The sequence below is a fragment of the Acipenser ruthenus genome, chromosome 12 (genome assembly GCF_902713425.1).
Source record: "Acipenser ruthenus chromosome 12, fAciRut3.2 maternal haplotype, whole genome shotgun sequence".
NCBI classification, from domain to species: Eukaryota; Metazoa; Chordata; class Actinopteri; order Acipenseriformes; family Acipenseridae; genus Acipenser; species Acipenser ruthenus.
Genome location: NC_081200.1, coordinates 42,511,425 through 42,539,300, shown reverse-complemented (window position 1 = coordinate 42,539,300; position 27,876 = coordinate 42,511,425). Strand labels below are relative to the sequence as shown.

The following is a 27,876-nucleotide window of genomic DNA, read 5'->3' as shown; positions in this document are numbered from 1 at the left end:
ATTAGATTGCACACCCTGCTCAGTGTTGATTAGATTGCACATGCTACTCAGTGTTGATTAGATTGCACACACTGCTCAGTGTTGATTAGATTGCACACCCTGCTCAGTGTTGATTAGATTGCACACCCTGCTCAGTGTTGATTAGATTGAACACCCTGCTCAGTGTTGATTAGATTGCACACCCTGCTCAGTGTTGATTAGATTGCACACCCTGCTCAGTGTTGATTAGATTGAGCACCCTGCTCAGTGTTGATTAGATTGAACACCCTGCTCAGTGAGATGCTTGTGTTAACAGCACTGAGAAGGGAATCCTGTGTTTTATTTGCACCGTCTCCAATCAGAACTCAATTGTAAACATATGAAATCAGCAAACTGAACGCATTCACGATTCTGAAGAGCGCCGGCCTGTTGACATGCCTATAATAGTCACACTAATCGATTTTTTTTTTTAAATAAAACAATAAAAGGAAGAAAGAACGCGCGAACGAGCCATTCTAATAATAGGCTAATGAGGTTAGGTGTCACGCCTCCTGAAGCAACACCGGCAGCGTGCCCTGCTGGGGGTAAAGCCGGCCCCTCGCCTCAGAGGCGCTCCTGAGACTCACTCGCACTCTGCACTCAGAGTCGAGCGGAGCGCTGGGGAACATGGCTGCACACACAGCTCTCACTTTCGGGACTATTTTCACCTTTCTCTCGGTCCTCCTGTGCGGGACCACTGCAGAGCTGGTGACCGTGGTGGGGGAGAAAGTTGTACCGGAATCTGCGCTCCAAAAACCCAAAATCTTAATAGCGATTATCGCGAGGAACAGCGCCCACAGTTTGCCCTTCTACCTGGGCTGCATAGAGAGGCTGGACTACCCGAAGGACCGGCTCGCTATCTGGTGAGGAAACACACGCACACGCACACGCACACGCACACGCACACACACACAGAGTGCAGGTTGTTTTTGTGTGTGTCTTGTATGATTTACCTGTTTCCACACAGTGTTGGAATGCATTGATTTCTGCAGTGGATATACATTCTCGTGTAGTTTCTCAGCGAAACAAGTATCTTGTAAAAGACGTTCAGCAGCTTCCAATCACATTGTTTTGATTATTTTTACCTACAGCTGTTGTTTTTTTAAGTGAACGCTTTATGTAGCTCAGTCTCATGGTACCTTTTTGGCAGGGGGTGTATCTCTCTGGAAGACTCGCTGTTTGAGAGCTGGTTTGTAAAACGCTGTAACTGCCGCTATACTGTAATGTTATTAGAGGCTTTTTAAACCGGAGATCACCTGCAAATACAGACGCTGCGTTCGCTTGAATGCCTAAACAGCGATAGACCCTACAATAGTTGTTTGCAGAAGCATCGTGAAGTGATTTGGCTCTTCTGGAGGTTCAGGGGTTACTCGGGTATTGAGCGCTGAGGTTTGCAGAAGCATCGTGAAGTGATTTGGCTCTTCTGGAGGTTCAGGGGTTCCTCGGGTATTGAGCGCTGAGGTTTGCAGAAGCATCGTGAAGTGATTTGGCTCTTCTGGAGGTTCAGGGGTTACTCGGGTATTGAGCGCTGAGGTTTGCAGAAGCATCGTGAAGTGATTTGTCTCTTCTGGAGGTTCAGGGGTTCCTCGGGTATTGAGCTCTGAGGTTTGCAGAAGCATCGTGAAGTGATTTGTCTCTTCTGGAGGTTCAGGGGTTACTCGGGTATTGAGCTCTGAGGTTTGCAGAAGCATCGTGAAGTGATTTGTCTCTTATGGAGGTTCAGGGGTTCCTCGGGTATTGAGCGCTGAGGTTTGCAGAAGCATCGTGAAGTGATTTGGCTCTTCTGGAGGTTCAGGGGTTACTCGGGTATTGAGCTCTGAGGTTTGCAGAAGCATCGTGAAGTGATTTGTCTCTTCTGGAGGTTCAGGGGTTACTCGGGTATTGAGCGCTGAGGTTTGCAGAAGCATCGTGAAGTGATTTGGCTCTTCTGGAGGTTCAGGGGTTACTCGGGTATTGAGCGCTGAGGTTTGCAGAAGCATCGTGAAGTGATTTGTCTCTTCTGGAGGTTCAGGGGTTCCTCGGGTATTGAGCTCTGAGGTTTGCAGAAGCATCGTGAAGTGATTTGGCTCTTCTGGAGGTTCAGGGGTTACTCGGGTATTGAGCGCTGAGGTTTGCAGAAGCATCGTGAAGTGATTTGGCTCTTCTGGAGGTTCAGGGGTTCCTCGGGTATTGAGCGCTGAGGTTTGCAGAAGCATCGTGAAGTGATTTGTCTCTTATGGAGGTTCAGGGGTTCCTCGGGTATTGAGCTCTGAGGTTTGCAGAAGCATCGTGAAGTGATTTGTCTCTTATGGAGGTTCAGGGGTTACTCGGGTATTGAGCGCTGAGGTTTGCAGAAGCATCGTGAAGTGATTTGGCTCTTCTGGAGGTTCAGGGGTTCCTCGGGTATTGAGCGCTGAGGTTTGCAGAAGCATCGTGAAGTGATTTGGCTCTTCTGGAGGTTCAGGGGTTACTCGGGTATTGAGCGCTGAGGTTTGCAGAAGCATCGTGAAGTGATTTGGCTCTTCTGGAGGTTCAGGGGTTCCTCGGGTATTGAGCGCTGAGGTTTGCAGAAGCATCGTGAAGTGATTTGGCTCTTCTGGAGGTTCAGGGGTTACTCGGGTATTGAGCGCTGAGGTTTGCAGAAGCATCGTGAAGTGATTTGGCTCTTATGGAGGTTCAGGGGTTACTCGGGTATTGAGCGCTGAGGTTTGCAGAAGCATAGTGAAGTGATTTGGCTCTTCTGGAGGTTCAGGGGTTACTCGGGTATTGAGCGCTGAGGTTTGCAGAAGCATCGTGAAGTGATTTGTCTCTTATGGAGGTTCAGGGGTTCCTCGGGTATTGAGCGCTGAGGTTTGCAGAAGCATCGTGAAGTGATTTGGCTCTTCTGGAGGTTCAGGGGTTACTCGGGTATTGAGCGCTGAGGTTTGCAGAAGCATCGTGAAGTGATTTGGCTCTTCTGGAGGTTCAGGGGTTACTCGGGTATTGAGCGCTGAGGTTTGCAGAAGCATCGTGAAGTGATTTGGCTCTTCTGGAGGTTCAGGGGTTACTCGGGTATTGAGCGCTGAGGTTTGCAGAAGCATCGTGAAGTGATTTGGCTCTTCTGGAGGTTCAGGGGTTACTCGGGTATTGAGCGCTGAGGTTTGTTAATATTGTTTTTAACACGAGGAATGTTGACGCGCGGATTCACATGTTTATTGCTCAAGTGAAGGTGTGGAGCATCGTGACACTGGAGGCTATTTTAAAGCACGTGTCGCTTTAATTAAGGGCTACTGCTGTTGTTTTTATGAATGGCTGGCTTTCTTGTAACACTCTTACTATAGAAGGTATCTGACTTGTTAATAGCGTGGCAGTAACCCTGGGGAAGTAAGTTTAGTTTAGAATGGGAGCATGGGGTATAAATGTGTATGTAATGAACTTTAATACAAATATCAAAAGCTGTGTTACCAAAAATAACTTTCCCTCGAACGCCAGTGTAGCACGACAGCACTATTGGCTATTGGCTCTGCTGCAGCCTGTCCGCTCGCACACAGCCAGCCCCGGGTGGAGTTTCTCAATGACTTCAGGAGCAATACAGTAACTGTGTTCAAGACCTCTGGGACTTCATCTAATGGTAGCTGCTTGTGCGCTATCTGGTCTCAGTGTTATAATCCGATTGATAGACAGGCCGTACCTACACAGCAGGTACGGTTTGTAACCCAGTTTACTCGCATAACGAGAATACCGTTGCAGACTCATTCAACCCCCACCAGTCACTTTGCTCTGGCAGATCATAGACAATAGATCATATTAATGTATTAGTCAACCCCAATGACGTGGTGCACTGTATAGTTCTTACTAACGGGGCTCCTTCCTGACAATATCGTACATCTTTAACACACACACACACACACACACACACTGACACACACACACACACTGACACATGCACACACTCTCACACACACACTCACACACTGACACATACACACACACACTCACACACACTGACACACACGCATACATACACACACACACACTGACACATACTCACACACTGACACATACTCACACACTGACACATACGCATACACACACACATGGACACATACACACACTCACACACACACACACTGACACACACACACACACACAAACTGACACATACTCTCACACACATGCGCTCACACACTCACACACTCACACATACACACCCACACACTCTCTCTCACACACTCACACACACACACACATCGAATGTATCTGACACTTTGGAGTGGAAGTTCACCCTGGTTACAGAGAGGAGGGTTTGTTTAATTGCATTGACAATTGAAAGGTTACACCCTCCTGACCCTCCTGACCCCTCACGTGTATTCTCTCATAGCTGACCCCGGCGCATTGTTCCAGTGTTTCCACTTATCACTGCTGCGTCCGCGTGTCCCGATGTGGACAAAGACAACCGTTTAGGAGTTAGAGACTGTGCTGTGTGTTTGTTTGTTTGAAAGACACTGCTGTGTGTTTTGTTTGTTTGGAAGCTTTATAGGAGCCCCCCCCCCTTACTCACATTTGTACAAAGACCTCCTTGTAAACGAGATGCACGCACTCCCTCCATGTGACCAGTGATGGAATACGACTCCCACTGCAGAGCAGAGCAGTCCATTGTACGTTGTCCCGAGGCACAGGTTGGGTTGGTTTCGCCCCCTCTGTCAGTGTTGAAGTCACGTGAGTTGGTGAGAAGACATGAATAAAATTGATGCTTCATAACTAGCTTTTGTGTGGTTAGACTGAGCCTCGATGAGCACTCACCTGAGCTGACACTGGATTATCCAACATTAGTGCTAACTGACCCCATCCCTGCTCAACACCATGGCAGTCAGCCCCTCTCAGTTCAGTAGCACTAAATGAACAGCTTCTCTCTAGCTGTGTTGAATCTCTTGATTGGGAGTGAGTTCTCTAGCTGTGTTGAATCTCTTGATTGGGAGTGAGTTCTCTCTAGCTGTGTTGAATCTCTTGATTGGGAGTGAGTTCTCTAGCTGTGTTGAGTCTCTTGATTGGGAGTGAGTTCTCTAGCTGTGCTGAATCTCTTGATTGGGAGTGAGTTCTCTAGCTGTGCTGAATCTCTTGATTGGGAGTGAGTTCTCTAGCTGTGCTGAATCTCTTGATTGGGAGTGAGTTCTCTAGCTGTGCTGAATCTCTTGATTGGGAGTGAGTTCTCTAGCTGTGCTGAATCTCTTGATTGGGAGTGAGTTCTCTGTAGCTGTGCTGAATCTCTTGATTGGGAGTGAGTTCTCTAGCTGTGCTGAATCTCTTGATTGGGAGTGAGTTCTCTAGCTGTGCTGAATCTCTTGATTGGGAGTGAGTTCTCTAGCTGTGCTGAATCTCTTGATTGGGAGTGAGTTCTCTAGCTGTGCTGAATCTCTTGATTGGGAGTGAGTTCTCTCTAGCTGTGCTGAATCTCTTGATTGGGAGTGAGTTCTCTCTAGCTGTGTTGAATCTCTTGATTGGGAGTGAGTTCTCTAGCTGTGTTGAGTCTCTTGATTGGGAGTGAGTTCTCTAGCTGTGCTGAATCTCTTGATTGGGAGTGAGTTCTCTAGCTGTGCTGAATCTCTTGATTGGGAGTGAGTTCTCTAGCTGTGCTGAATCTCTTGATTGGGAGTGAGTTCTCTAGCTGTGCTGAATCTCTTGATTGGGAGTGAGTTCTCTAGCTGTGCTGAATCTCTTGATTGGGAGTGAGTTCTCTGTAGCTGTGCTGAATCTCTTGATTGGGAGTGAGTTCTCTAGCTGTGTTGAATCTCTTGATTGAGAGTGAGTTCTCTGTAGCTGTGTTGAATCTCTTGATTGGGAGTGAGTTCTCTGTAGCTGTGTTGAATCTCTTGATTGGGAGTGAGTTCTCTGTAGCTGTGTTGAATCTCTTGATTGGGAGTGAGTTCTCTCTAGCTGTGCTGAATCTCTTGATTGGGAGTGAGTTCTCTAGCTGTGTTGAATCTCTTGATTGGGAGTGAGTTCTCTGTAGCTGTGTTGAATCTCTTGATTGGGAGTGAGTTCTCTAGCTGTGTTGAATCTCTTGATTGGGAGTGAGTTCTCTCTAGCTGTGCTGAATCTCTTGATTGGGAGTGAGTTCTCTGTAGCTGTGTTGAATCTCTTGATTGGGAGTGAGTTCTCTGTAGCTGTGTTGAATCTCTTGATTGGGAGTGAGTTCTCTCTAGCTGTGTTGAATCTCTTGATTGGGAGTGAGTTCTCTCTAGCTGTGCTGAATCTCTTGATTGGGAGTGAGTTCTCTCTAGCTGTGTTGAGTCTCTTGATTGGGAGTGAGTTCTCTCTAGCTGTGCTGAATCTCTTGATTGGGAGTGAGTTCTCTCTAGCTGTGTTGAATCTCTTGATTGGGAGTGAGTTCTCTGTAGCTGTGCTGAATCTCTTGATTGGGAGTGAGTTCTCTAGCTGTGCTGAATCTCTTGATTGGGAGTGAGTTCTCTCTAGCTGTGCTGAATCTCTTGATTGGGAGTGAGTTCTCTCTAGCTGTGCTGAATCTCTTGATTGGGAGTGAGTTCTCTAGCTGTGCTGAATCTCTTGATTGGGAGTGAGTTCTCTCTAGCTGTGCTGAATCTCTTGATTGGGAGTGAGTTCTCTCTAGCTGTGCTGAATCTCTTGATTGGGAGTGAGTTCTCTCTAGCTGTGTTGAATCTCTTGATTGGGAGTGAGTTCTCTCGAGCTTTGTTGAATCTCTTGATTGGGAGTGAGTTCTCTGTAGCTGTGCTGAATCTCTTGATTGGGAGTGAGTTCTCTCTAGCTGTGTTGAATCTCTTGATTGGGAGTGAGTTCTCTCTAGCTGTGTTGAATCTCTTGATTGGGAGTGAGTTCTCTGTAGCTGTGCTGAATCTCTTGATTGGGAGTGAGTTCTCTGTAGCTGTGTTGAATCTCTTGATTGGGAGTGAGTTCTCTCTAGCTGTGTTGAATCTCTTGATTGGGAGTGAGTTCTCTCTAGCTGTGTTGAATCTCTTGATTGGGAGTGAGTTCTCTCTAGCTGTGCTGAATCTCTTGATTGGGAGTGAGTCCTCTAGCTGTGCTGAATCTCTTGATTGGGAGTGAGTTCTCTGTAGCTGTGCTGAATCTCTTGATTGGGAGTGAGTTCTCTAGCTGTGCTGAATCTCTTGATTGGGAGTGAGTTCTCTCTAGCTGTGCTGAATCTCTTGATTGGGAGTGAGTTCTCTCTAGCTGTGTTGAATCTCTTGATTGGGAGTGAGTTCTCTCTAGCTGTGCTGAATCTCTTGATTGGGAGTGAGTTCTCTCTAGCTGTGCTGAATCTCTTGATTGGGAGTGAGTTCTCTCTAGCTGTGTTGAATCTCTTGATTGGGAGTGAGTTCTCTCTAGCTGTGTTGAATCTCTTGATTGGGAGTGAGTTCTCTGTAGCTGTGCTGAATCTCTTGATTGGGAGTGAGTTCTCTCTAGCTGTGTTGAATCTCTTGATTGGGAGTGAGTTCTCTCTAGCTGTGTTGAATCTCTTGATTGGGAGTGAGTTCTCTGTAGCTGTGCTGAATCTCTTGATTGGGAGTGAGTTCTCTGTAGCTGTGCTGAATCTCTTGATTGGGAGTGAGTTCTCTAGCTGTGCTGAATCTCTTGATTGGGAGTGAGTTCTCTCTAGCTGTGTTGAATCTCTTGATTGGGAGTGAGTTCTCTCTAGCTGTGTTGAATCTCTTGATTGGGAGTGAGTTCTCTCTAGCTGTGCTGAATCTCTTGATTGGGAGTGAGTCCTCTAGCTGTGCTGAATCTCTTGATTGGGAGTGAGTTCTCTCTAGCTGTGCTGAATCTCTTGATTGGGAGTGAGTTCTCTCTAGCTGTGCTGAATCTCTTGATTGGGAGTGAGTTCTCTAGCTGTGCTGAATCTCTTGATTGGGAGTGAGTTCTCTCTAGCTGTGCTGAATCTCTTGATTGGGAGTGAGTTCTCTCTAGCTGTGCTGAATCTCTTGATTGGGAGTGAGTTCTCTCTAGCTGTGTTGAATCTCTTGATTGGGAGTGAGTTCTCTCTAGCTGTGTTGAATCTCTTGATTGGGAGTGAGTTCTCTGTAGCTGTGCTGAATCTCTTGATTGGGAGTGAGTTCTCTGTAGCTGTGCTGAATCTCTTGATTGGGAGTGAGTTCTCTAGCTGTGCTGAATCTCTTGATTGGGAGTGAGTTCTCTCTAGCTGTGTTGAATCTCTTGATTGGGAGTGAGTTCTCTCTAGCTGTGTTGAATCTCTTGATTGGGAGTGAGTTCTCTCTAGCTGTGTTGAATCTCTTGATTGGGAGTGAGTTCTCTCTAGCTGTGTTGAATCTCTTGATTGGGAGTGAGTTCTCTGTAGCTGTGCTGAATCTCTTGATTGGGAGTGAGTCCTCTAGCTGTGCTGAATCTCTTGATTGGGAGTGAGTTCTCTCTAGCTGTGCTGAATCTCTTGATTGGGAGTGAGTTCTCTCTAGCTGTGCTGAATCTCTTGATTGGGAGTGAGTTCTCTAGCTGTGCTGAATCTCTTGATTGGGAGTGAGTTCTCTCTAGCTGTGCTGAATCTCTTGATTGGGAGTGAGTTCTCTCTAGCTGTGTTGAATCTCTTGATTGGGAGTGAGTTCTCTGTAGCTGTGTTGAATCTCTTGATTGGGAGTGAGTTCTCTCTAGCTGTGCTGAATCTCTTGATTGGGAGTGAGTTCTCTGTAGCTGTGTTGAATCTCTTGATTGGGAGTGAGTTCTCTCTAGCTGTGTTGAATCTCTTGATTGGGAGTGAGTTCTTGGCCTCTCTAAAGGCATTGTGCTGTTGGCTGTACTGTTGGAATGCCACACTGTCTTCTAGATTATATTTTAATTATCCTGATAGCAGCTTTTATAAGCTACGGCATAAGGACAGTACAAGCCGCTGTGACGCTGCTTTTCTTTGGAATGGTTTGCTTTGAATAATGACGGGAAGGACACAGTTAGCGGCACCATAATAAAAACTGGATCCTGCTTATCCTGGCTGATCCATTGAGCTCACCTGCTCTGTGAATAAATGAAAACCATCTGAAATACAGGAGCTGTGTAACGAGTGGCCTTGCCTGAGGAAATAACCCCCCCCCCCCCCATTTCCCTCTCCAACGGTGCCCCCCACTTCCAGGACCAGTGCAGTATTTCTACACAGTGCTGTCCACAGGGAGCAGGCACTCGGACAGGACAGTGAGTGAGTCATTCCTTCACAATGGGGTATTCATGCTTGCTGGTCTGGGAGAAAGGGGAGCTGCAGAATGGGTACTGCAGTCAGGTACAGTTCTAGCAGTGCAGTATGTCTTGACAATGAGGGCTATTCACTGAGCTCTGCTCTGAAACTGTGACTGCTGTACAAGCATCGCTGTGTCATCATCATCAAACACACCGTTTATTGAAGACACAGACCCCTCTGCCCCCTGGCTCCCCTCTCAAACTGTGATCATCAAACACACACACCATTTATTAAAGACATGATCTTCAAACACACACACCGTTTATTAAAGACATGATCTTCAAACACACACACCGTTTATTAAAGACATCTCTGCCCCATGCCTCCCCTTGTAAAAGTGTCCCACAGTAAAAGCACAGTGGTTTGTAATAAAGCATGGTAAAGCATAGGGAAGCATTGTAAAGAATAGCAAAGTATGGTAAAGCTTGTTAATAAACATAGCAAACCAAGGTAAACTAAGGTCCGTGGTTTTGTTAGTGTGGCTCTGTGCTTAGCAATGCAATTACCACCCTGGAGCTCACCCTCAGCTCACAAACCCAGGAGCTGAGAATCAAGCACTCCCACTCAGCCTGAAGCAGCTGGACCCTGTCCCTGTAAACAGCGGCATCTCTCCCTTTCTCGGAGGGGACGGACCCTGTCCCTCTAAACAGCGGCGTCTCTCCCTTTCTCGGAGGGGACGGACCCTGTCACTGTAAACAGCTGCGTCTCTCCCTCTCGGAGGGGACAGACCCTGTCACTGTAAACAGTCTTTACAGTAACTCTGTAATCACTAGAGTTCAGGGCAGGCATGTTAATACCAGGTACTGTAAATATTATTACACCAGAGCGGAGCTTCACGGCTTAGACTGTAGTCCTGGACCTGATCATTATCACCCCCAGCTGGACAGGAGGAGCAGCTGAGACAGAGTGTCCCAGAGCAGCAGCATATTCAGACATGGCAAACCATTATAAACTATGGTAAATGCACACTATGAGGAAAGCACTGTGGAAGTGGAGGCTTGGCTGCACATTTACTGTGGTAAACGTTTAGGACGGTCTTGCCCTGTGTAACTAGCACTCTCCCATCTACTGTGACCCCCAGCCTGACGGAGGTGTCCTGTACCAGCACAGCGCTGTGATGCTGTCTGACGCTGTACCCGGAGTTTCACGTGAACTGGCACGAATCCAGGTTCGGTCGTTTCATTTGCAGAGTTGTACAATTACGCCTTCTGTGCTGTTTGATCGAGTCGGGTACAAAATAAACTCCGGCAAGCTGAAGCCTTTAGCCGGTTCGTGACTGCGGTGACACCGTGCCGGCTCGGGAGGCTGGAGAGCTGTCACGATGCTGCTGTCACTCCGAGCGTCCAAGCGAGAGGAGAGCGCGCAGGAATCTGTGGTAGTCTGGTGCCCGGGTGTCCTTGTGGACTCAAGCACCACACTTCAGAGAGGAGAGGAGAGGAGAGGGGAGGAGTGGGAGAGCGAGAGCCGCTGCTAAAATCACTAATGAGTTCTGCAGACCTGGTGAAAACACGAATATATTGGGTGCTATAATTAGTTAAAAACCCGTTTATCGCAGTTAGCGCATGTGTCGTTTTTAATTCAGTGACTTACATTGCGCGTCAATCTGGTTAACAAAAAGTTATTTAAATAACAATGCAGTTTGTCAAGAATATCTACACGGGGCTGCGCTGCACGCACGGTGTTCGCAATGAAACGTTCTTCACATCCCTTCTAATCGGCGCTTCGGCGCATTTACAGGCGGCTCCAATCTGCAAAGAGCCTGATTGTATTGAGGCTGGCAGTTGCAGTTCTAACACAAACTTTAAAAGGCGCCCGAAGCTCACTGGCCTGGAAGGTAAAAAGAAAAAAAAAAAAGTTCTCTCACGGCAGTGCGATTTCACGTTGAACTCTGTAGCAAGCACACGGCATCTCAGGGTCAAATTACATTGCAAATAAAAAGACCCGACACAGCCTGGGCTTGGAGAGGCTGGCTACTGTGCTGTTTAAACCGGGGCATGCGCGCTGTCTGTAGAGGCAACAGGTAATGTGCAATGCAAGGACGACACGCGGCCCTCTTTCCTTGCCTGGAGCCTCTGTCTCTGCGAGTCTCCCCGCCACATGAGGGGTTCATGTGGGCTCCAGATGGGAGGGAGATGGGTGTGATAACACACATGAACTGAGACCATACACTGAAACACACAGACACACACACACACACACACACACATGCATTTTCACACATACCCGCACACGAGCCCTGCTGTCAGTTTAATTAAATCCTCTCTGCTGCTTTTACAACTGAGCTCTGGCTTGTTAGTCCTCATTATCACAGCTGCCTCTCTCACACAGCAGCACTTCAGAGCGCTGGGCTCAGCCTGGTCCAATTAGACAGGGAGCTGGCAGGAGCTGCACTCTGAATCCTATCGGCCCCCTCTCCCCTCTCCCCTCCTCTCTCCCCTCATCTCTCTGCTCTCGCCCTTCTCCTCTCTCCCCTCCTCTCTCCCCTCTCAGCCTTCTCTCTCCTCTCCCCTCTCACCCCTCCTCTCTCTCCTCTCCCCTTCCCTCTCCCCTCATCTCTCTCGTCTCACTCCTCCTCTCTCCTCTCCCCCTCTCCCCTCATCTCTCTCCTCTCAGCCTTCTCCTCTCACCCTTCTCCCCTCCTCTCTCTCCACCCTCATCCTTGGCTCTTCCTTGCTTAATTCTTATTTTCCACTTTAGCTGACTGACAAAACAAACTATTAACTACACATTTTTTTACAAAGGTTAATATTGAACAAAGCGTGCAATGACCCTGCCCTGGATATTCTTGTCTTCTCTGTGGAGTGGGAGCTGCTCTGGCATGCTGTGATGGTGTTTACAGCTCAGGGCTTGCAGGGCAATTGCAGGCGTGTTCTCAGTGTGTTAAACAGGGCTCTTAGCTCCAAGTGTGGGGAGCCTGCAGTGGAAAAACCCTGTGCTGAGCTGAGGTCAGTGCTGTCTGTACAGGACATCCTCTCCTCAGCACAGTGACGGGCAGGTCTGGATTTACTGCTTCACAGCTCAGAGGAAACCTTGCAGTACAGTATGAGAGAGCAGCTCCAGTCCAGTTCATATGCACAGGATGCGTTGCAGTTCAAATAGACCTGATGCCAGAAAGGGTGAGAGACTGGCAGTACTGGTGTCTGTCTGCCTGCCTGCTCCATCTCTCCACACTCCTCCTCTCCACACTCCATCTCTTCCTGCTCCCCCTCTCCCTGCTTCTTCTCTCCACACTCGTCCTCTCCCTGCTCCATCTCTTCCTGCTCCCCCTCTCCCTGCTCCATCTCTCCACACTCCTCCTCTCCCTGCTCCCCCTCTCCACACTCCATCTCTTCCTGCTCCCCCTCTCCCTGCTCCATCTCTCCACACTCCTCCTCTCCCTGCTCCCCCTCTCCACACTCCATCTCTCCACACTCCTCCTCTCCCTGCTCCCCCTCTCCACACTCCATCTCTCCAAACTCCCCCTCTCCCTGCTCCATCTCTCCACACTCCTCCTCTCCCTGCTCCCCCTCTCCACACTCCATCTCTCCACACTCCCCCTCTCCCTGCTCCATCTCTCCACACCCCATCTCTTCCTGCTCCCCCTCTCCCTGCTCCATCTCTCCACACTCGTCCTCTCCCTGCTCCCCCTCTCCCTGCTCCATCTCTCCACACTCGTCCTCTCCCTGCTCCCCCTCTCCCTGCTCCATCTCTCCACACTCATCCTCTCCCTGCTCCCCCTCTCCCTGCTCCATCTCTCCACACTCCATCTCTTCCTGCTCCCCCTCTCCACACTCCATCTCTCCACACTCCCTCTTCCTGCTCCCCCTCTCCCTGCTCCATCTCTCCACACTCGTCCTCTCCCTGCTCCCCCTCTCCACACTCCATCTCTTCCTGCTCCCCCTCTCCCTGCTCCATCTCTCCACACTCCTCCTCTCCCTGCTCCCCCTCTCCACACTCCATCTCTCCACACTCCTCCTCTCCCTGCTCCATCTCTCCACACTCCCCCTCTCCCTGCTCCATCTCTCCACACTCCATCTCTCCACACTCCCCCTCTCCCTGATCCATCTCTCCACACTCCCCCTCTCCCTGCTCCATCTCTCCACACTCCATCTCTCCACACTCCCCCTCTCCCTGCTCCATCTCTCCACACTCGTCCTCTTCCTGCTCCCCCTCTCCACACTCCTCCTCTCCACACTCCATCTCTCCACACTCCCCCTCTCCCTGCTCCATCTCTCCACACTCGTCCTCTCCCTGCTCCCCCTCTCCCTGCTCCATCTCTCCACACTCGTCATCTCCCTGCTCCATCTCTCCACACTCCCCCTCTCCCTGCTCCATCTCTCCACACTCGTCCTCTCCCTGCTCCCCCTCTCCCTGCTCCATCTCTCCACACTCGTCCTCTCCCTGCTCCCCCTCTCCACACTCCATCTCTCCACACTCCCCCTCTCCCTGCTCCATCTCTCCACACTCCTCTCCTGTATTCCCTTCACGTTCACTCCCAGATCCTCACATTCCTTCCGGCCAAGCCATTTCCTCTTCTTTCGATTAGGTTACAGCGGTCTCTGTTGTCTGGGCTTTTGATCCCTGTTTAAGATCCCTGTCTTTCTTCTGAACTCCAGTCAGGCTTCCACAATGGGAGCAGCTGTAGACAGTGCTCCTCACCTTTAATCAGCGACAATAATAAAACCCTGAGCACTCAACAGGGGAGATTCCCCTGTGAAAGCTGCCACAGTAGAAGCATTGAGTCAGACTCTACTCAATTCAAATCCAGCCCAATATTACAGTAGTAACACACACTGTGGCTAATGAGGAGTGCATGTAAGCCATACATTCCATGCATGTATGGAGTGTATGGCTAATGAGCAGCAGTGTGGAGTAGTATGGGCAGCAGTGTGGAGTAGTGGTTAGGGCTCTGGACTCTTGACCGGAGGGTTGTGGGTTCAATCCCAAGTGGGGGACACTGCTGCTGTACCCTTGAGCAAGGTGCTTTACCTAGATTGCTCCAGTAAAAACCCAACTGTATAAATGGGTAATTGTATGTAAAAATAACGTGATATCTTGTAACTATTGTAAGTCGTCCTGGATAAGGGCGTCTGCTAAGAAATAATAATAATAATAATAATAATAATAATAATAATAATAATAATAATAATGATGAAGCGTGCAGTAAAACCTGGAACATGTGAAAGTGCTGTGCAATAGGACTCTTGTTTCCCTCCCTGCGGTGTGAGGGACTGTGTCTCCCGGGAGGCTCTTTAAGAGAAGCTGTGTAATCCCTTTCCCAACAGGAAGCAGATCAGAGGCTTTGCAGCTGAAGTTCCCATACAGGTCCGCATTCACTGGGACAGTTTGGGACAGTGCGTTCTGGTGCGTTTGACCTGTCTCAGATACCTTTCCCTTTGAGAAGCAGGACTACACTTACCAGCATGCATTGGGGTGGGAGTTAAGAAGCCAGACCTGCCCCAGTGAACATGGAGTCATGTGGTGTCCCTATTTGCAGCCGAGGTGGAGAGCAGGTCCAGTCCAGTCCAGTCCAGTGCAGTCCAGTCCAGGCGCTGCAGCTCTCCATGCAGTTCGTGATTTTCCACTGCATCCTGCTTGAGCTGCCCACAGACAAGGCTCTGTGTCGGGGAGAAATCATGCTGCTCCCAGCCTGTAAACATCCCGTCCTGCTCCGGGAGTAAACAAGTGTCTCTGAGCCTGTGGTGAGGGGTCAGGTCAGTCCGCAGGCAGGAGACCCAGCCTCCAGATCCACAGCAGGGAGGCTCTGTGTACCTCCAGACAGACACACAGGCTTCTGAAGGTGTCGGGATAGTAACACGGTAACTGTGACGAATCTGGATAGGGAGAGCTCCAGGTAACCTGCAGTCCTGTCCAGTGTGGAAGGGAACAGGTCCACTCATTTCTAATGAAGGTGTCCTGTCCAGTGTGTTGTCCTGGCAGTCCTGTCCCGTGTGTTGTATGTCTCTAGTGGTGGGTGGATCCCTCTGATCAGGTTTGCTGTATCAGACCTGTGAGTGAAGCATTTAGAGTGCAGAAGAAAGCCTTTCCCAGCTCTCTCCCAGCCTCTGTCACGCTTCTCCTTGAGGAGAGTTCTGTGAGGCGTACAGAGCCCTGCTGAGCTACGAACAAGGCCCTCCTGATAGCAATCCCAGTGTTTCATCTCCCTGGAAAGAAACGCTGTGACAGACAAAACAAACCACAGCAAGATAACTGTCTTGATCTGAGTTACAAAAACCTTTGAAAAACAAGAACTGTGTTCTGCACCTGTGATATGAACATGCAGGCACTGTCTGTGTGCAGTGTGTGGGTGTGTGTGTGTGTGTGTGTGTGTGTGCATGCACTGTGTGTGTGTGTGTGTGTGTGTGCATGCACTGTGTGTGTGTGTGTGCGTGCTTGCACTGTGTGTGTGTGTGTGTGTGCGTGCTTGCACTGTGTGTGTGTGTGTGTGTGTGTGTGTGCAGTGTATGTGTGTGCACTGTTTGTGTGTGTGCGTGCACTGTGTGTGTGTGTGTGTGTGTGTGTGTGTGAGGTGAGGGAAAGGCGAGGGCAGGGTGCGGTGGTCCCGGCTGATTCTCTTAATGCGAATGACAGCGTGAACGAGACTCTGCACAGACCTGCGGGTCTGAGCGGGCCACTGTGCTCTGTACTGTGTGATGGATGGATTCAAGGGATTTAATTATCATGTATTTCTACATGCACAGTCTGAGTGTGATGCTCATCACCTCAATAACAAGCCCGGGCTCTGATCCACACGGGCCAGCCCTCCTGCACACCCTTTAATAACAAGCCTGGGCCCTGATCCACACGGGCCAGCCCTCCTGCACACCCTTTAATAACAAGCCTGGGCCCTGATCCACACGGGCCGGCCCTCCTGCACACCCTTTAATAACAAGCCTGGGCTCTGATCCACACGGGCCAGCCCTCCTGCACACCCTTTAATAACAAGCCTGGTCAATCAGCCTCTAGGAAGCGGACGAGCTCCGATGGGCTGAATGGCCTTCTCTCGTTGGTAAACTTTCTCATGTTCTTGTGAATGATTAAGACTATTTGCTTTCCCTTCCAGGGCGGCCACAGATCACAACATCGACAACACGACGGCGCTCCTGCGCGAGTGGCTGAGGAACGTGCAGGAGCTGTACCACTACGTGGAGTGGAGACCCATGGAGGAGCCACAGTGAGTACAGACACACAGGCAGGCAGGGAGGGAGGGAGGGGCTGAGTCTGTACAGGATATTGAGGGGCTGGGAGGTACAGGTTAGTGCTGTCCTGTGTCTCTGCACCAGCCCCCCTGCCTGCCTGCCTGTCTGTCTCTCTGACCCTGCCTGTCCTCCCCAGGTCCTACACAGATGAGATGGGTCCCAAGCACTGGACTAGCTCGCGGTTCAACCATGTCATGAAGCTGAGGCAGGCGGCACTGAAAGCAGCACGACAGCGTTGGGCAGACTACATACTGGTGAGGGGGCCGGGGGACCAGAGAGGGGCTGGGGGGAGTAATGGGATGTGTTGTGATGGATAGAGGGGGGGCTGTGGTAGGGTTGGGAGTGGGACGCTAGGGCTGCTGTTTCGTACGCTGTGCTGTGCTGTGTGGGACGGGACATGGCTACACATCTCCCTGACATCTTGCAATCTCTCTCCCGCGCTCTCCCTCTCTCTCCCGCGCTCTCCCGCGCTCTTCCACTCTCTCCCGCGCTCTTCCACTCTCTCCCACTCTCTCCCACTCTCTCCCACTCTCTCCCACTCTCTCCACTTATCAGTTTGCAGATGCCGATAACTTGCTGACCAACCGGCAAGTCCTGAACCTGATGATCGCAGAAAACAGGACCATCGTGGCGCCAATGCTGGAGTCTCGCTCCCTCTACTCCAACTTCTGGTGTGGGATCACCCCCCAGGTACAGAGACTGGGGGCTCTAATGGGGACACACAGGGGGCTGTCTCTCTGCTCTATAGGGGCAGTGCTGGGGGCTGTCTCTCTGTTCTATAGGGGCAGTACTGGGGGCTGTCTCTCTACTCTATAGGGGCAGTGCTGGGGGCTGTCTCTCTGCTCTATAGGGGCAGTGCTGGGGGCTGTCTCTCTGCTCTATAGGGGCAGTGCTGGGGGCTGTCTCTCTGCTCTATAGGGGCAGTGCTGGGGGCTGTCTCTCTGCTCTATAGGGGCAGTGCTGGGGGCTGTCTCTCTGCTCTATAGGGGCAGTGCTGGGGGCTGTCTCTCTGCTCTATAGGGGCAGTGCTGGGGGCTGTCTCTCTGCTCTATAGGGGCAGTGCTGGGGGCTGTCTCTCTGCTCTATAGGGGCAGTGCTGGGGGCTGTCTCTCTGCTCTATAGGGGCAGTGCTGGGGGCTGTCTCTCTGCTCTATAGGGGCAATGCTGGGGGCTGTCTCTCTGCTCTATAGGGGCAGTGCTGGGGGCTGTCTCTCTGCTCTATAGGGGCAGTGCTGGGGGCTGTCTCTCTGCTCTATAGGGGCAGTGCTGGGGGCTGTCTCTCTGCTCTATAGGGGCAGTGCTGGGGGCTGTCTCTCTGCTCTATAGGGGCAATGCTGGGGGCTGTCTCTCTGCTCTATAGGGGCAGTGCTGGGGGCTGTCTCTCTGCTCTATAGGGGCAGTGCTGGGGGCTGTCTCTCTGCTCTATAGGGGCAGTGCTGGGGGCTGTCTCTCTGCTCTATAGGGGCAGTGCTGGGGGCTGTCTCTATGCTCTATAGGGGCAGTGCTGGGGGCTGTCTCTCTGCTCTATAGGGGCAGTGCTGGGGGCTGTCTCTCTGCTCTATGGGGCAGTGCTGGGGGCTGTCAGTGCCTCTGTGATCGTGTCTGTTCCTCCTCTCAGGGCTTCTACAAGCGCACCCCGGACTACCTCCCGATCCGGGAGTGGAAGAAGCTGGGCTGCTTCGCGGTGCCAATGGTCCACTCCACCTTCCTGATCCACCTCCAGAGAGAGGCCACGCACAGCCTGGCCTTCCACCCCCCCCACCCCGACTACACCTGGGCCTTCGATGACATCATGGTCTTCGCATTCTCTGTGCGGCAAGCAGGTACCCCTCGAGCGACCCTCACCCCCACCCCCCCGCACACACACACACACACACACACACACACACACTGAAGTACACTGAGACACACACACACACACACACCCCGACACACACATTGAAATACACTGAGACACACACACCGACACACTGAAATACACTGAGACACACACACACCGACACACTGAAATACACTGAGACACACACACCCCGACACACACACACTGAAATACACTGAGACACACACACACTGACACACTGAAATACACTGAGACACACACACCCCGACACACTGAAATACACTGAGACACACACACACACACCGACACACTGAAATACACTGAGACACACACACACTGACACACTGAAATACACTGAGACACACACACACACACTGAGACGCTCTGAGACACACATGCTGAAACACTGAGACACAGAGACACACTGAGAGACTGACACTGCCTAAACATGACAAATAGACCAGCCCCCAGAGGACTGGAAAGCGTCAGGGCTGAGGGCAGGTATATCGCCCCTTGTGATATACCAGCCCAGCTGCCTGCCCAGCACTCGGTATAGCTGCGATGCTGCAGAGTCCAGAGGGGGGGCTCTGCTTGGGTCTGCCACGTGTGCCTGTGCAACACTGCTAATGATGAAACATTCAGGAGCAGAGGAAAGCAGCGGGCAGCCCTCATAAAAAAACCAATAAAACAAACCAAATCCTGTGTCATTAAAACAACAAGCAGGCTTCCTGTCTGCCTCTCAGCAGGGCAGCGGATTACCATGAGAGCAGTGCAGCGCAGGGGGGTTAAACGAGGGCTGGGATTGCTGCTGAGAGATCGGGGTTTCAGAGGCTGTGCGCTCGGTGCGACTGAGAGATCGGGGTTTCAGAGACGGGGCGGGGCTGTGCGCTCAGTGTGATTGTGAGAGATCGGGGTTTCAGAGACAGGGGCAGGGCTGTGCGCTCGGTGTGATTGTGAGAGATCGGGGTTTCGGAGACGGGGCAGGGCTGTGCGCTCGGTGTGATTGTGAGAGATCGGGGTTTCAGAGACGGGGCGGGGCTGTGCGCTCAGTGTGATTGTGAGAGATCGGGGTTTCGGAGACGGGGCAGGGCTGTGTGCTCGGTGTGATTGTGAGAGATCGGGGTTTCGGAGACGGGGTGGGGCTGTGCGCTCGGTGTGGCTGTGAGAGATCGGGGTTTCGGAGACGGGGCGGGGCTGTGCGCTCGGTGTGATTGTGAGAGATCGGGGTTTCGGAGACGGGGTGGGGCTGTGCGCTCGGTGTGATTGTGAGAGATCGGGGTTTCGGAGACGGGGCGGGGCTGTGTGCTCGGTGTGATTGTGAGAGATCGGGGTTTCGGAGACGGGGCGGGGCTGTGCGCTCGGTGTGATTGTGAGAGATCGGGGTTTCGGAGACGCGGCGGGGCTGTGTGCTCGGTGTGATTGTGAGAGATCGGGGTTTCGGAGACGGGGTGGGGCTGTGCGCTCGGTGTGATTGTGAGAGATCGGGGTTTCGGAGACGGGGCGGGGCTGTGCGCTCGGTGTGATTGTGAGAGATCGGGGTTTCGGAGACGGGGCAGGGCTGTGTGCTCGGTGTGATTGTGAGAGATCGGGGTTTCGGGGACGGGGCGGGGCTGTGTGCTCGGTGTGATTGTGAGAGATCGGGGTTTCGGAGACGGGGCGGGGCTGTGTGCTCGGTGTGATTGTGAGAGATCGGGGTTTCGGAGACGGGGCGGGGCTGTGCGCTCGGTGTGATTGTGAGAGATCGGGGTTTCGGAGACGGGGCAGGGCTGTGTGCTCGGTGTGATTGTGAGAGATCGGGGTTTCGGAGACGGGGCGGGGCTGTGTGCTCGGTGTGATTGTGAGAGATCGGGGTTTCGGAGACGGGGCGGGGCTGTGTGCTCGGTGTGATTGTGAGAGATCGGGGTTTCGGGGACGGGGCGGGGCTGTGTGCTCGGTGTGATTGTGAGAGATCGGGGTTTCGGGGACGGGGCGGGGCTGTGTGCTCGGTGTGATTGTGAGAGATCGGGGTTTCGGAGACGGGGCGGGGCTGTGCGCTCGGTGTGATTGTGAGAGATCGGGGTTTCGGAGACGGGGCGGGGCTGTGCGCTCGGTGTGATTGTGAGAGATCGGGGTTTCGGAGACGGGGCGGGGCTGTGCGCTCGGTGTGATTGTGAGAGATCGGGGTTTCGGAGACGGGGCGGGGCTGTGCGCTCGGTGTGATTGTGAGAGATCGGGGTTTCGGAGACGGGGCGGGGCTGTGCGCTCGGTGTGATTGTGAGAGATCGGGGTTTCATTAGTGTGTCTCTCTTTTCCAGGAATCCAGATGTACCTCTCTAACAGAGAGCACTATGGGTACCTGACCATCCCTCTGAAGGCCCAGCAGACCCTGCAGGATGAAGTGGACAGCTTCGTCCACGTCCAGATCGAGGCTATGAGTGAGTCTCTCTACTCCTACCAGCTCTACTAATGCTAACTCCCTTTCCCTATGGATCAAATTGCTTTGCAATGGGAGTCTTATTTCCATCCCACCCCCTCTCTCTCCCACTTGCCAGCTTGGCAGACACCTGCAGACTGTCTTCAGACACACCACTCAGGGTCTCTTTGAACAGCCTGCAGATGAGTCTCCCTGCTGGGGAGAGGCCAATTAGAGTAAAACAATCCCATAGCAAAGGCATTGCAGTGTGATAAAGCACAGCGAGAGCATGGTAATGCACGGGTAAGCATTGTAAACCACAGAGAGGTACAGGACAGCATATTGCACGGGTAAGCATTGTAAACCACAGAGAGGTACAGGACAGCATATTGCACGGGTAAGCATTGTAAACCACAGAGAGGTACAGGACAGCATATTGCACGGGTAAGCATTGTAAACCACAGAGAGGTACAGGACAGCATATTGCGGTCTTGGGGTCACAGCTCCACACCCCCAATCATATTCTACCCCCCCCCTCTCCAATTCCATCCCCCCACCTGACTTGACAGCCTGGGACAGGGTGAGCTCTCACGCCCTCTCGAAATTCCAGCGGGGATCTCTGAGCACATACAGCCCCCGCCCCCTCCTCCAGCAATGCTGCCCTTTGTTCCAGGGCTTCCTCACACCACACCGCCAAACATCACACTGTAATAATGAACAGTCCTCTCTCAGCTCTGCAGCGCTGTCATTACCAGCACCTTAATAATAATAATGAGTACTGATCTAAACACTCCTCTCTGAGCTCTCCAGCGCTGTCATTACCAGCATCTTAATAATAATAATGAGTACTGATCTAAACACTCCTCTCTGAGCTCTCCAGCGCTGTCATTACCAGCATCTTAATAGTACTAGAGGGGGAGGGGTCAGGGGTCAGGGTTTCTCTCTCCTCCTGCCCCTCAAGCTGCTTCTCTTTCTCTCTTTCAGTCGACCGCCCTCCCATTGAGCCCTCACAGCACCTGCACCTCCCCGCCAAGAGACTGGACCGGATGGGCTTCGATGAGGTACCTGTGCCCCCTCCATGCCTCCCTCTCATCCCCCTTGCATCCCTCTTATCCCCCTGCTTTCCTCTCATCCCCCTGCCTCCCTCTCTCACCCCCTGCCTCCCTCTCTCTCTCTCATTCCCCTCCCTGCCTGCCTCCCTATCTCACCCTCTGCCTCCCTCTCTCTCTCTCATTCCCCTCCCTGCCTGCCTCCCTATCTCACCCTCTGCCTCCCTCTCTCTCTCTCATTCCCCTCCCTGCCTGCCTCCCTATCTCACCCCCCTGCCTCCCTCTCTCTCTCTCATTCCCCTCTCTCCCTCCCTCCCTCTCTCATCACCCTGCCTCCCTCTCTCTCTCTCATTCCCCTCCCTGCCTGCCTCCCTATCTCACCCCCTGCCTCCCTCTCTCTCTCTCATTCCCCTCCCTGCCTGCCTCCCTATCTCACCCCCCTGCCTCCCTCTCTCTCTCTCATTCCCCTCCCTGCCTGCCTCCCTATCTCACCCCCCTGCCTCCCTCTCTCTCTCTCATTCCCCTCTCTCCCTCCCTCCCTCTCTCACCCCCCTGCCTCCCTCTCTCTCTCTCATTCCCCTCCCTGCCTGCCTCCCTATCTCACCCCCCTGCCTCCCTCTCTCTCTCTCATTCCCCTCCCTGCCTGCCTCCCTATCTCACCCCCCTGCCTCCCTCTCTCTCTCTCATTCCCCTCCCTGCCTGCCTCCCTATCTCACCCCCCTGCCTCCCTCTCTCTCTCTCATTCCCCTCTCTCCCTCCCTCCCTCTCTCATCACCCTGCCTCCCTCTCTCTCTCTCATTCCCATCCCTGCCTGCCTCCCTCTCTCATCACCCTGCCTCCCTCCCTCTCTCATCCCGCTCCCTGCCTCCCTGTCTCCTGTTTGAGGAGCGGTGCTGACTGGGCGTGTCTCTCCAGATCTTCCTGATCAATCTGAAGCGCCGCAGGGACCGGCGGGAGAGGACTGTGCGCAGCCTGGAGGCTCAGGGGATCAGCGCCACCGTCACTGACGCTGTGGACGGGAAGTAAGAGAGAGGAGAGGAGGGGGGGGGGGGGGGAGAGGGGAGGGGACTGTGCACAGCCTGGAGGCTCAGGGGATCAGCGCCACCGTCACTGACGCTGTGGACGGGAAGTAAGAGAGAGGAGAGGAGGGGGGGTGGAGAGAGGGGAGGGGACTGTGCACAGCCTGGAGGCTCAGGGGATCAGCACCACCGTCACTGACGCTGTGGACGGGAAGTAAGAGAGACGGGGGGGGAGAGTGAGGGTAAGAGGGTTAGTAAAAGAAACAGTAAATTCAGTATCAAATGTTCAGAAATAACGTTTCAATATGTGTTGTAATCTCCCCTCCTCTCCCCCTCCCTCCCCCCTCCTGCAGGGCTCTCAACACGTCTCAGCTGCAGGCTCTGGGGATCGAGATGCTGCCCGGGTATGAGGACCCCTACTCCCGGAGGGTGCTGACTCGGGGGGAGATCGGCTGCTTCCTGAGCCACTACCACACCTGGAAGGAGGTGAGCTCCGGGGCCCAAACACACAGAACTCAGGGGTGGAAACTGGACTCCCATTGCCTGGGGCTGGCACTGGAGCTGGGCCGACACACAGCACTCAGGGACTGCATAGCAGGCTGATCCACTCCTGGTTTCACTATGAGTTTAATAAGACTCACCTGTACTTGTTACCTATACACTGTGGCTAATCAAGCTTCAGTGGATGACAGTGCTATGCAATAGGAGTCTTATTTCCATCCCTGTATCATTCTGCTGTACAGTCAGTCCAGGCTCCATACTCCACACTGTACAGAGCGGGTCATGTCTGTTTGAAACCTGTCCCCTCTCTAAGAGCCTCCCACACTCCCGCTCTCGCCTCCCCTTCAGCCCAGCCTTCCGGGGCTGTTCCCAGTTTGAACCCTAATTAGACACAGGCAGCTTCGGACCCCATAGCGACTGTCATCTCTCATCCTGGATAATCCGGCTGAGTGCTTCGCCTTCTTTCCTTATAAAAACACACAAGACACGCCCGCAGTGAAAGTCTGGCAAAGTGTAACAAGGCTGCAGTAAAGCAAAGCATATTAAAGCACCTCTTCTCTCTCCTCTTCTCTCCTCTCTCCCCTCTCTCCCAGACAGTGGATCGAGGCTTGCAGAGTGTGCTGGTCCTGGAGGATGATGTGAGATTCGAACCCCAGTTCAAGAAGAAGATGATGTTAATGATGGCAAACATTAAGGGGGCCCAGCTGGACTGGGATCTGATGTGAGTGTGACAGACAGACAAACGGACACAGAGGTCAGACAGAGTGACTGACACACACACACTCACTCACACACAGAGGCATTCATAGAAAAGAAAGCTCATTCACAGCTGATTCTCGTTGAAATGCTGCTCCCTGCTGGTATGAAAGGGAATTGTTCTATTTTGATGAACTCATTTCAATCCTTCATTCATTTCTTCATGTATTCCTGTATTATACAGGCTAGCTACAGTTACACCCTGCACTCAGTGCTCATAGATTACTATTACTGGAGAGTACAGTCCAGGGATCCAAGAGTAATTCTAGAGTAATCAAGTCCACTCTCCATCTCCCCTCTCTCCCCTCTCCCCTCTCCACTGCGTGTGTGTGTGTGTGAGGATGGATGGATGGATGTGTGTGTGGATGGATGGCTGTGAGGATGGATGGATGGATGTGTGTGTGGATGGATGGCTGTGAGGATGAATGGATGGATGTGTGTGTGGATGGATGTGTGCACAGACCCCCCTTCCCCCTTTCACCCTGCCTCTCTCTCTCTCTCTCTCTCGCTCCCTCTCTCTCCCCTTCTTTCTCACTCCCTCTCTCTCCCCCTCTCTCGCTCCCTCTCTCTCCCTCTCGCGCTCTCTCTCAGCTATGTGGGACGGAAGCGCATGCAGCTGGAGCGTCCTGAGCAGGCCGTGGCGGGCGTGCCGAACCTGGTGGAGGCCGATTACTCATACTGGACTCTGGGCTACGCACTCTCCCAGCAGGGGGCGCTGAAGCTGCTGCGGGCCGAACCCTTGGGGAAGATGCTGCCTGTCGACGAGTTCCTGCCCGTCATGTTCAACAAGCACCCCGTGTGAGTCTCCTGCCCTGAGCACCCCTCGCTCCCTTCAACAAGCACCCCGTGTGAGTCTCCTGCCCTGAGCACCCCTCACTCCCTTCAGCAAGCACTCTGTGTGAGTCTCCTGCCCTGAGCACCCCTCGCTCCCTTCAACAAGCACCCCGTGTGAGTCTCCTGCCCAGAGCACAGTGAAAGCATGGCAGAGCACACAGAGGTGTGCTGCAGCATACTGCATAAACAAGGCAAAGCAGGAGGGATACAGAGCACAGTATATTCATGGGAAAGCAGGAGGGATACAGAGCACAGTATATTCATGGGAAAGCAGGAGGGATTTGAGCTGGAGTGAGAGGAGAGCAGCTCAGCTCTGTGACTCTGTACCTAGCAGAGTTCCCACAGTAGATTTGAGCTGGAGTGAGAGGAGAGCAGCTCAGCTCTGTGACTCTGTACCTAGCAGAGTTCTCACAGTAGATTTGCACTGCATGAGCCCCCCTGGTTTTACTATGCATGTACCACAGTGCTTTTCTCAAGTGCTTCACTCTGCCTCTCTGATCTCATGCTGTGTTCCAGTAAGAAGTACATGGAGCACTTTGAGCCGAGGGAGCTGCTGGCGTTCTCCGCGGAGCCCCTGCTGCTGTTCCCCACTCACTACACGGGCGATGCCGGCTACGTGAGCGACACGGAGACCTCCACCATCTGGGACAACGAGGGGGTGGAGACGGACTGGGACCGGCAGCACTCTCAACGCTCACGCAAGGCCAGGCAGCAGGGCCACATCAGCAGCGCGGGGCAGAACCGCGTGGACAGCGCAGGGGCCACGGCCAGGGACGAGCTGTGAGGGACCCCAACCCTGCTGTCCTGAGACGAGATGTGTCCGTCTCTCTACACACGTTTACAGCTGCTCCACAGACTGACTGTTCAACTGTAATCTTCATCTGAAATGAATTTCATTTAAAGGGGGGGGCAGATTCAGCTGGTCTCAGAACTCTGTCAAGCCGGGTCTTAAAGGATCCAAGTGATTCTGACTAGGCAGCCCATTCCATCCCCTCACCACTCTCTGTGAAGACGCGTCTCCTTCCCTCTGTCTCCTCTGTCTGTCTCCACACTGTGTTCCTCTGGTCCTGGTTTCTGTGCTTAAAGCATTGGCTCAGGTTCTGCCCCCTGATTCCTCTTTGTTCCAGGTTAAACAGACAGTTCTTTCAGCCTGTAGTAGCAGGAGTCTGAATGAATGCTCAGCTCAGGCCCCGCTCCTCCACCCTGCTGTATGAATGAATGCTCAGCTCAGGCCCCGCCCCTCCACCCTGCTGTATGAATGAATGCTCAGCTCTGGCCCCGCCCCTCCGCCCTGCTGTATGAATGAATGCTCAGCTCTGGCCCCGCCCCTCCACCCTGCTGTATGAATGAATGCTCAGCTCTGGCCCCGCCCCTCCGCCCTGCTGTATGAATGAATGCTCAGCTCTGGCCCCGCCCCTCCACCCTGCTGTATGAATGAATGCTCAGCTCAGGCCCCGCCCCTCCACCCTGCTGTATGAATGAATGCTCAGCTCTGGCCCCGCCCCTCCACCCTGCTGTATGAATGAATGCTCAGCTCAGGCCCCGCCCCTCCACCCTGCTGTATGAATGAATGCTCAGATCACAGCTGTCTGTGCCCCCCCCCCCACCATCATGTGTCCAGCCCACACCTGAAATGAAAGTTGATGTGTATAAAATAGTGATGAATTGTAACAGAAGTAATTTATGAGTCTATAATTGTGATGCCTTTACTGTAATGATTGCTTGGAGTTGTTCAGATGAACTGAGTTTACAAAGCTGCACGGAGATGACAGTGCAGGCCGTCTCAGTAAAGTGCTGCTGCACAGACCCTCGCCCTGTGTCTTTATCTCTTCATCCCCGAGCGCTGTGCTTTACAATGCTTCACCATACTTCTGTGCTTTACAGTGCTTCCCTATGCTTTACCATACCTCTCTGTGCTTTACAATGCTTCCCTATGCTTTACCAGACCTCTCTGTGATTTACAATGCTTCCCTATGCTTTACCAGACCTCTCTGTGCTTTACAATGCTTCCCTATGCTTTACCAGACCTCTCTGTGCTTTACAATGCTTCCCTATGCTTTACCAGACCTCTCTGTGCTTTACAATGCTTTCCTATGCTTTACCAGACCTCTCTGTGCTTTACAATGCTTCCCTATGCAGTTGAACCCCTCTGGAATGCAGTGAAACCCAATGCCCTGGGGAGCCGAACACACTAGTTAATTATAGGAACAGGACTTTTCATTCCTGGAGGGAGTTCACTTTCTCGAGGGATTGAGGGAGCAGTTCAATCTCTGTGCCTCACGCCTGCTCTGGAATTGGACTGGACTTGAGGGAGCAGTTCCCTTTCCCTGCCCATCCAATCGTTGGTCTGTTTTTGAGATTTCCAGAAGTGTATTACACTACTTGTCACTGAACTTCTGACAAAAGTCAGTTCTGACCCGCTACACTGACCCACAGTGACCAAACAAACCAGGCAGCAGCAAGTCCCCTCGCCGGTCTGAGACTCCGCGCGGGTCTGCTGAGGGAGACTCCGCGCGGGTCTGCTGAGGGAGACTCCGCGCGGGTCTGCTGAGGGAGACTCCGCGCGGGTCTGCTGAGGGAGACTCCGCGCGGGTCTGCTGAGGGAGACTCCGCGCGGGTCTGCTGAGGGAGACTCCTGCAGACTGTGAGTCACCATGACTGTGCAGCAGAGTGAAAGAGGGAGAGCAGGAGGTATCCATGGGTTAGTGCTGACTGTCTAATCAATAAAGCAGCACTCAGACCCTCGCTCTCCTGCTGCACAGACAGCAAGTTCAAGTGCAGAACGTGTGCCACAGTGTCTGAGATTAGAGAGTGGTTTCACACAGATTTTTCACTGTCCCTCACACACACACACACAGATGTGTTTCACTGTCCCTCACACACACACACAGATGTGTTTCACTGTCCCTCACACACACACACAGATGTGTTTCACTGTCCCTCACACACACACACAGATGTGTTTCTCTGTTCCTCATACACACACACTCAGATGTGTTTCTCTGTTCCTCACACACACACACACACACACACAGATGTGTTTCACTGTACCTCACACACACACAATGTGTTTCTCTGTTCCTCACACACACACACACACACACAGATGTGTTTCTC

At 52.4% G+C, this 27,876-nt stretch overlaps 1 protein-coding gene across 1 annotated transcript; it reads left to right on the top strand.

Moving 5' to 3' along the window:
* The first annotated feature begins 519 nt into the window (after window positions 1–519).
* LOC117973255 (procollagen galactosyltransferase 2-like) lies at window positions 520–26,989 on the top strand. Its single transcript, XM_034924938.2, has 12 exons — window positions 520–881; window positions 16,233–16,343; window positions 16,505–16,622; window positions 16,924–17,058; window positions 17,987–18,191; window positions 20,503–20,622; window positions 21,585–21,661; window positions 22,565–22,671; window positions 23,022–23,154; window positions 23,763–23,890; window positions 24,517–24,723; window positions 25,276–26,989. The coding sequence occupies exons 1-12, from the start codon at window positions 646–648 to the stop codon at window positions 25,541–25,543; spliced, it is 1,845 nt and encodes a 614-aa protein (XP_034780829.2). The 5' UTR covers window positions 520–645; the 3' UTR covers window positions 25,544–26,989.
* The last annotated feature ends 887 nt before the right edge of the window (window positions 26,990–27,876 follow it).

Coding starts and splice junctions, on each gene's coding strand:
- LOC117973255 (XM_034924938.2), top strand. CDS start 646: ATGGCTGCACACACAGCTCTCACTTTCGGGACTATTTTCACCTTTCTC. Junction 882..16,232: donor AAGGACCGGCTCGCTATCTG/GTGAGGAAACAC, acceptor TTTCCCTTCCAG/GGCGGCCACAGATCACAACA. Junction 16,623..16,923: donor GTTGGGCAGACTACATACTG/GTGAGGGGGCCG, acceptor TCCACTTATCAG/TTTGCAGATGCCGATAACTT.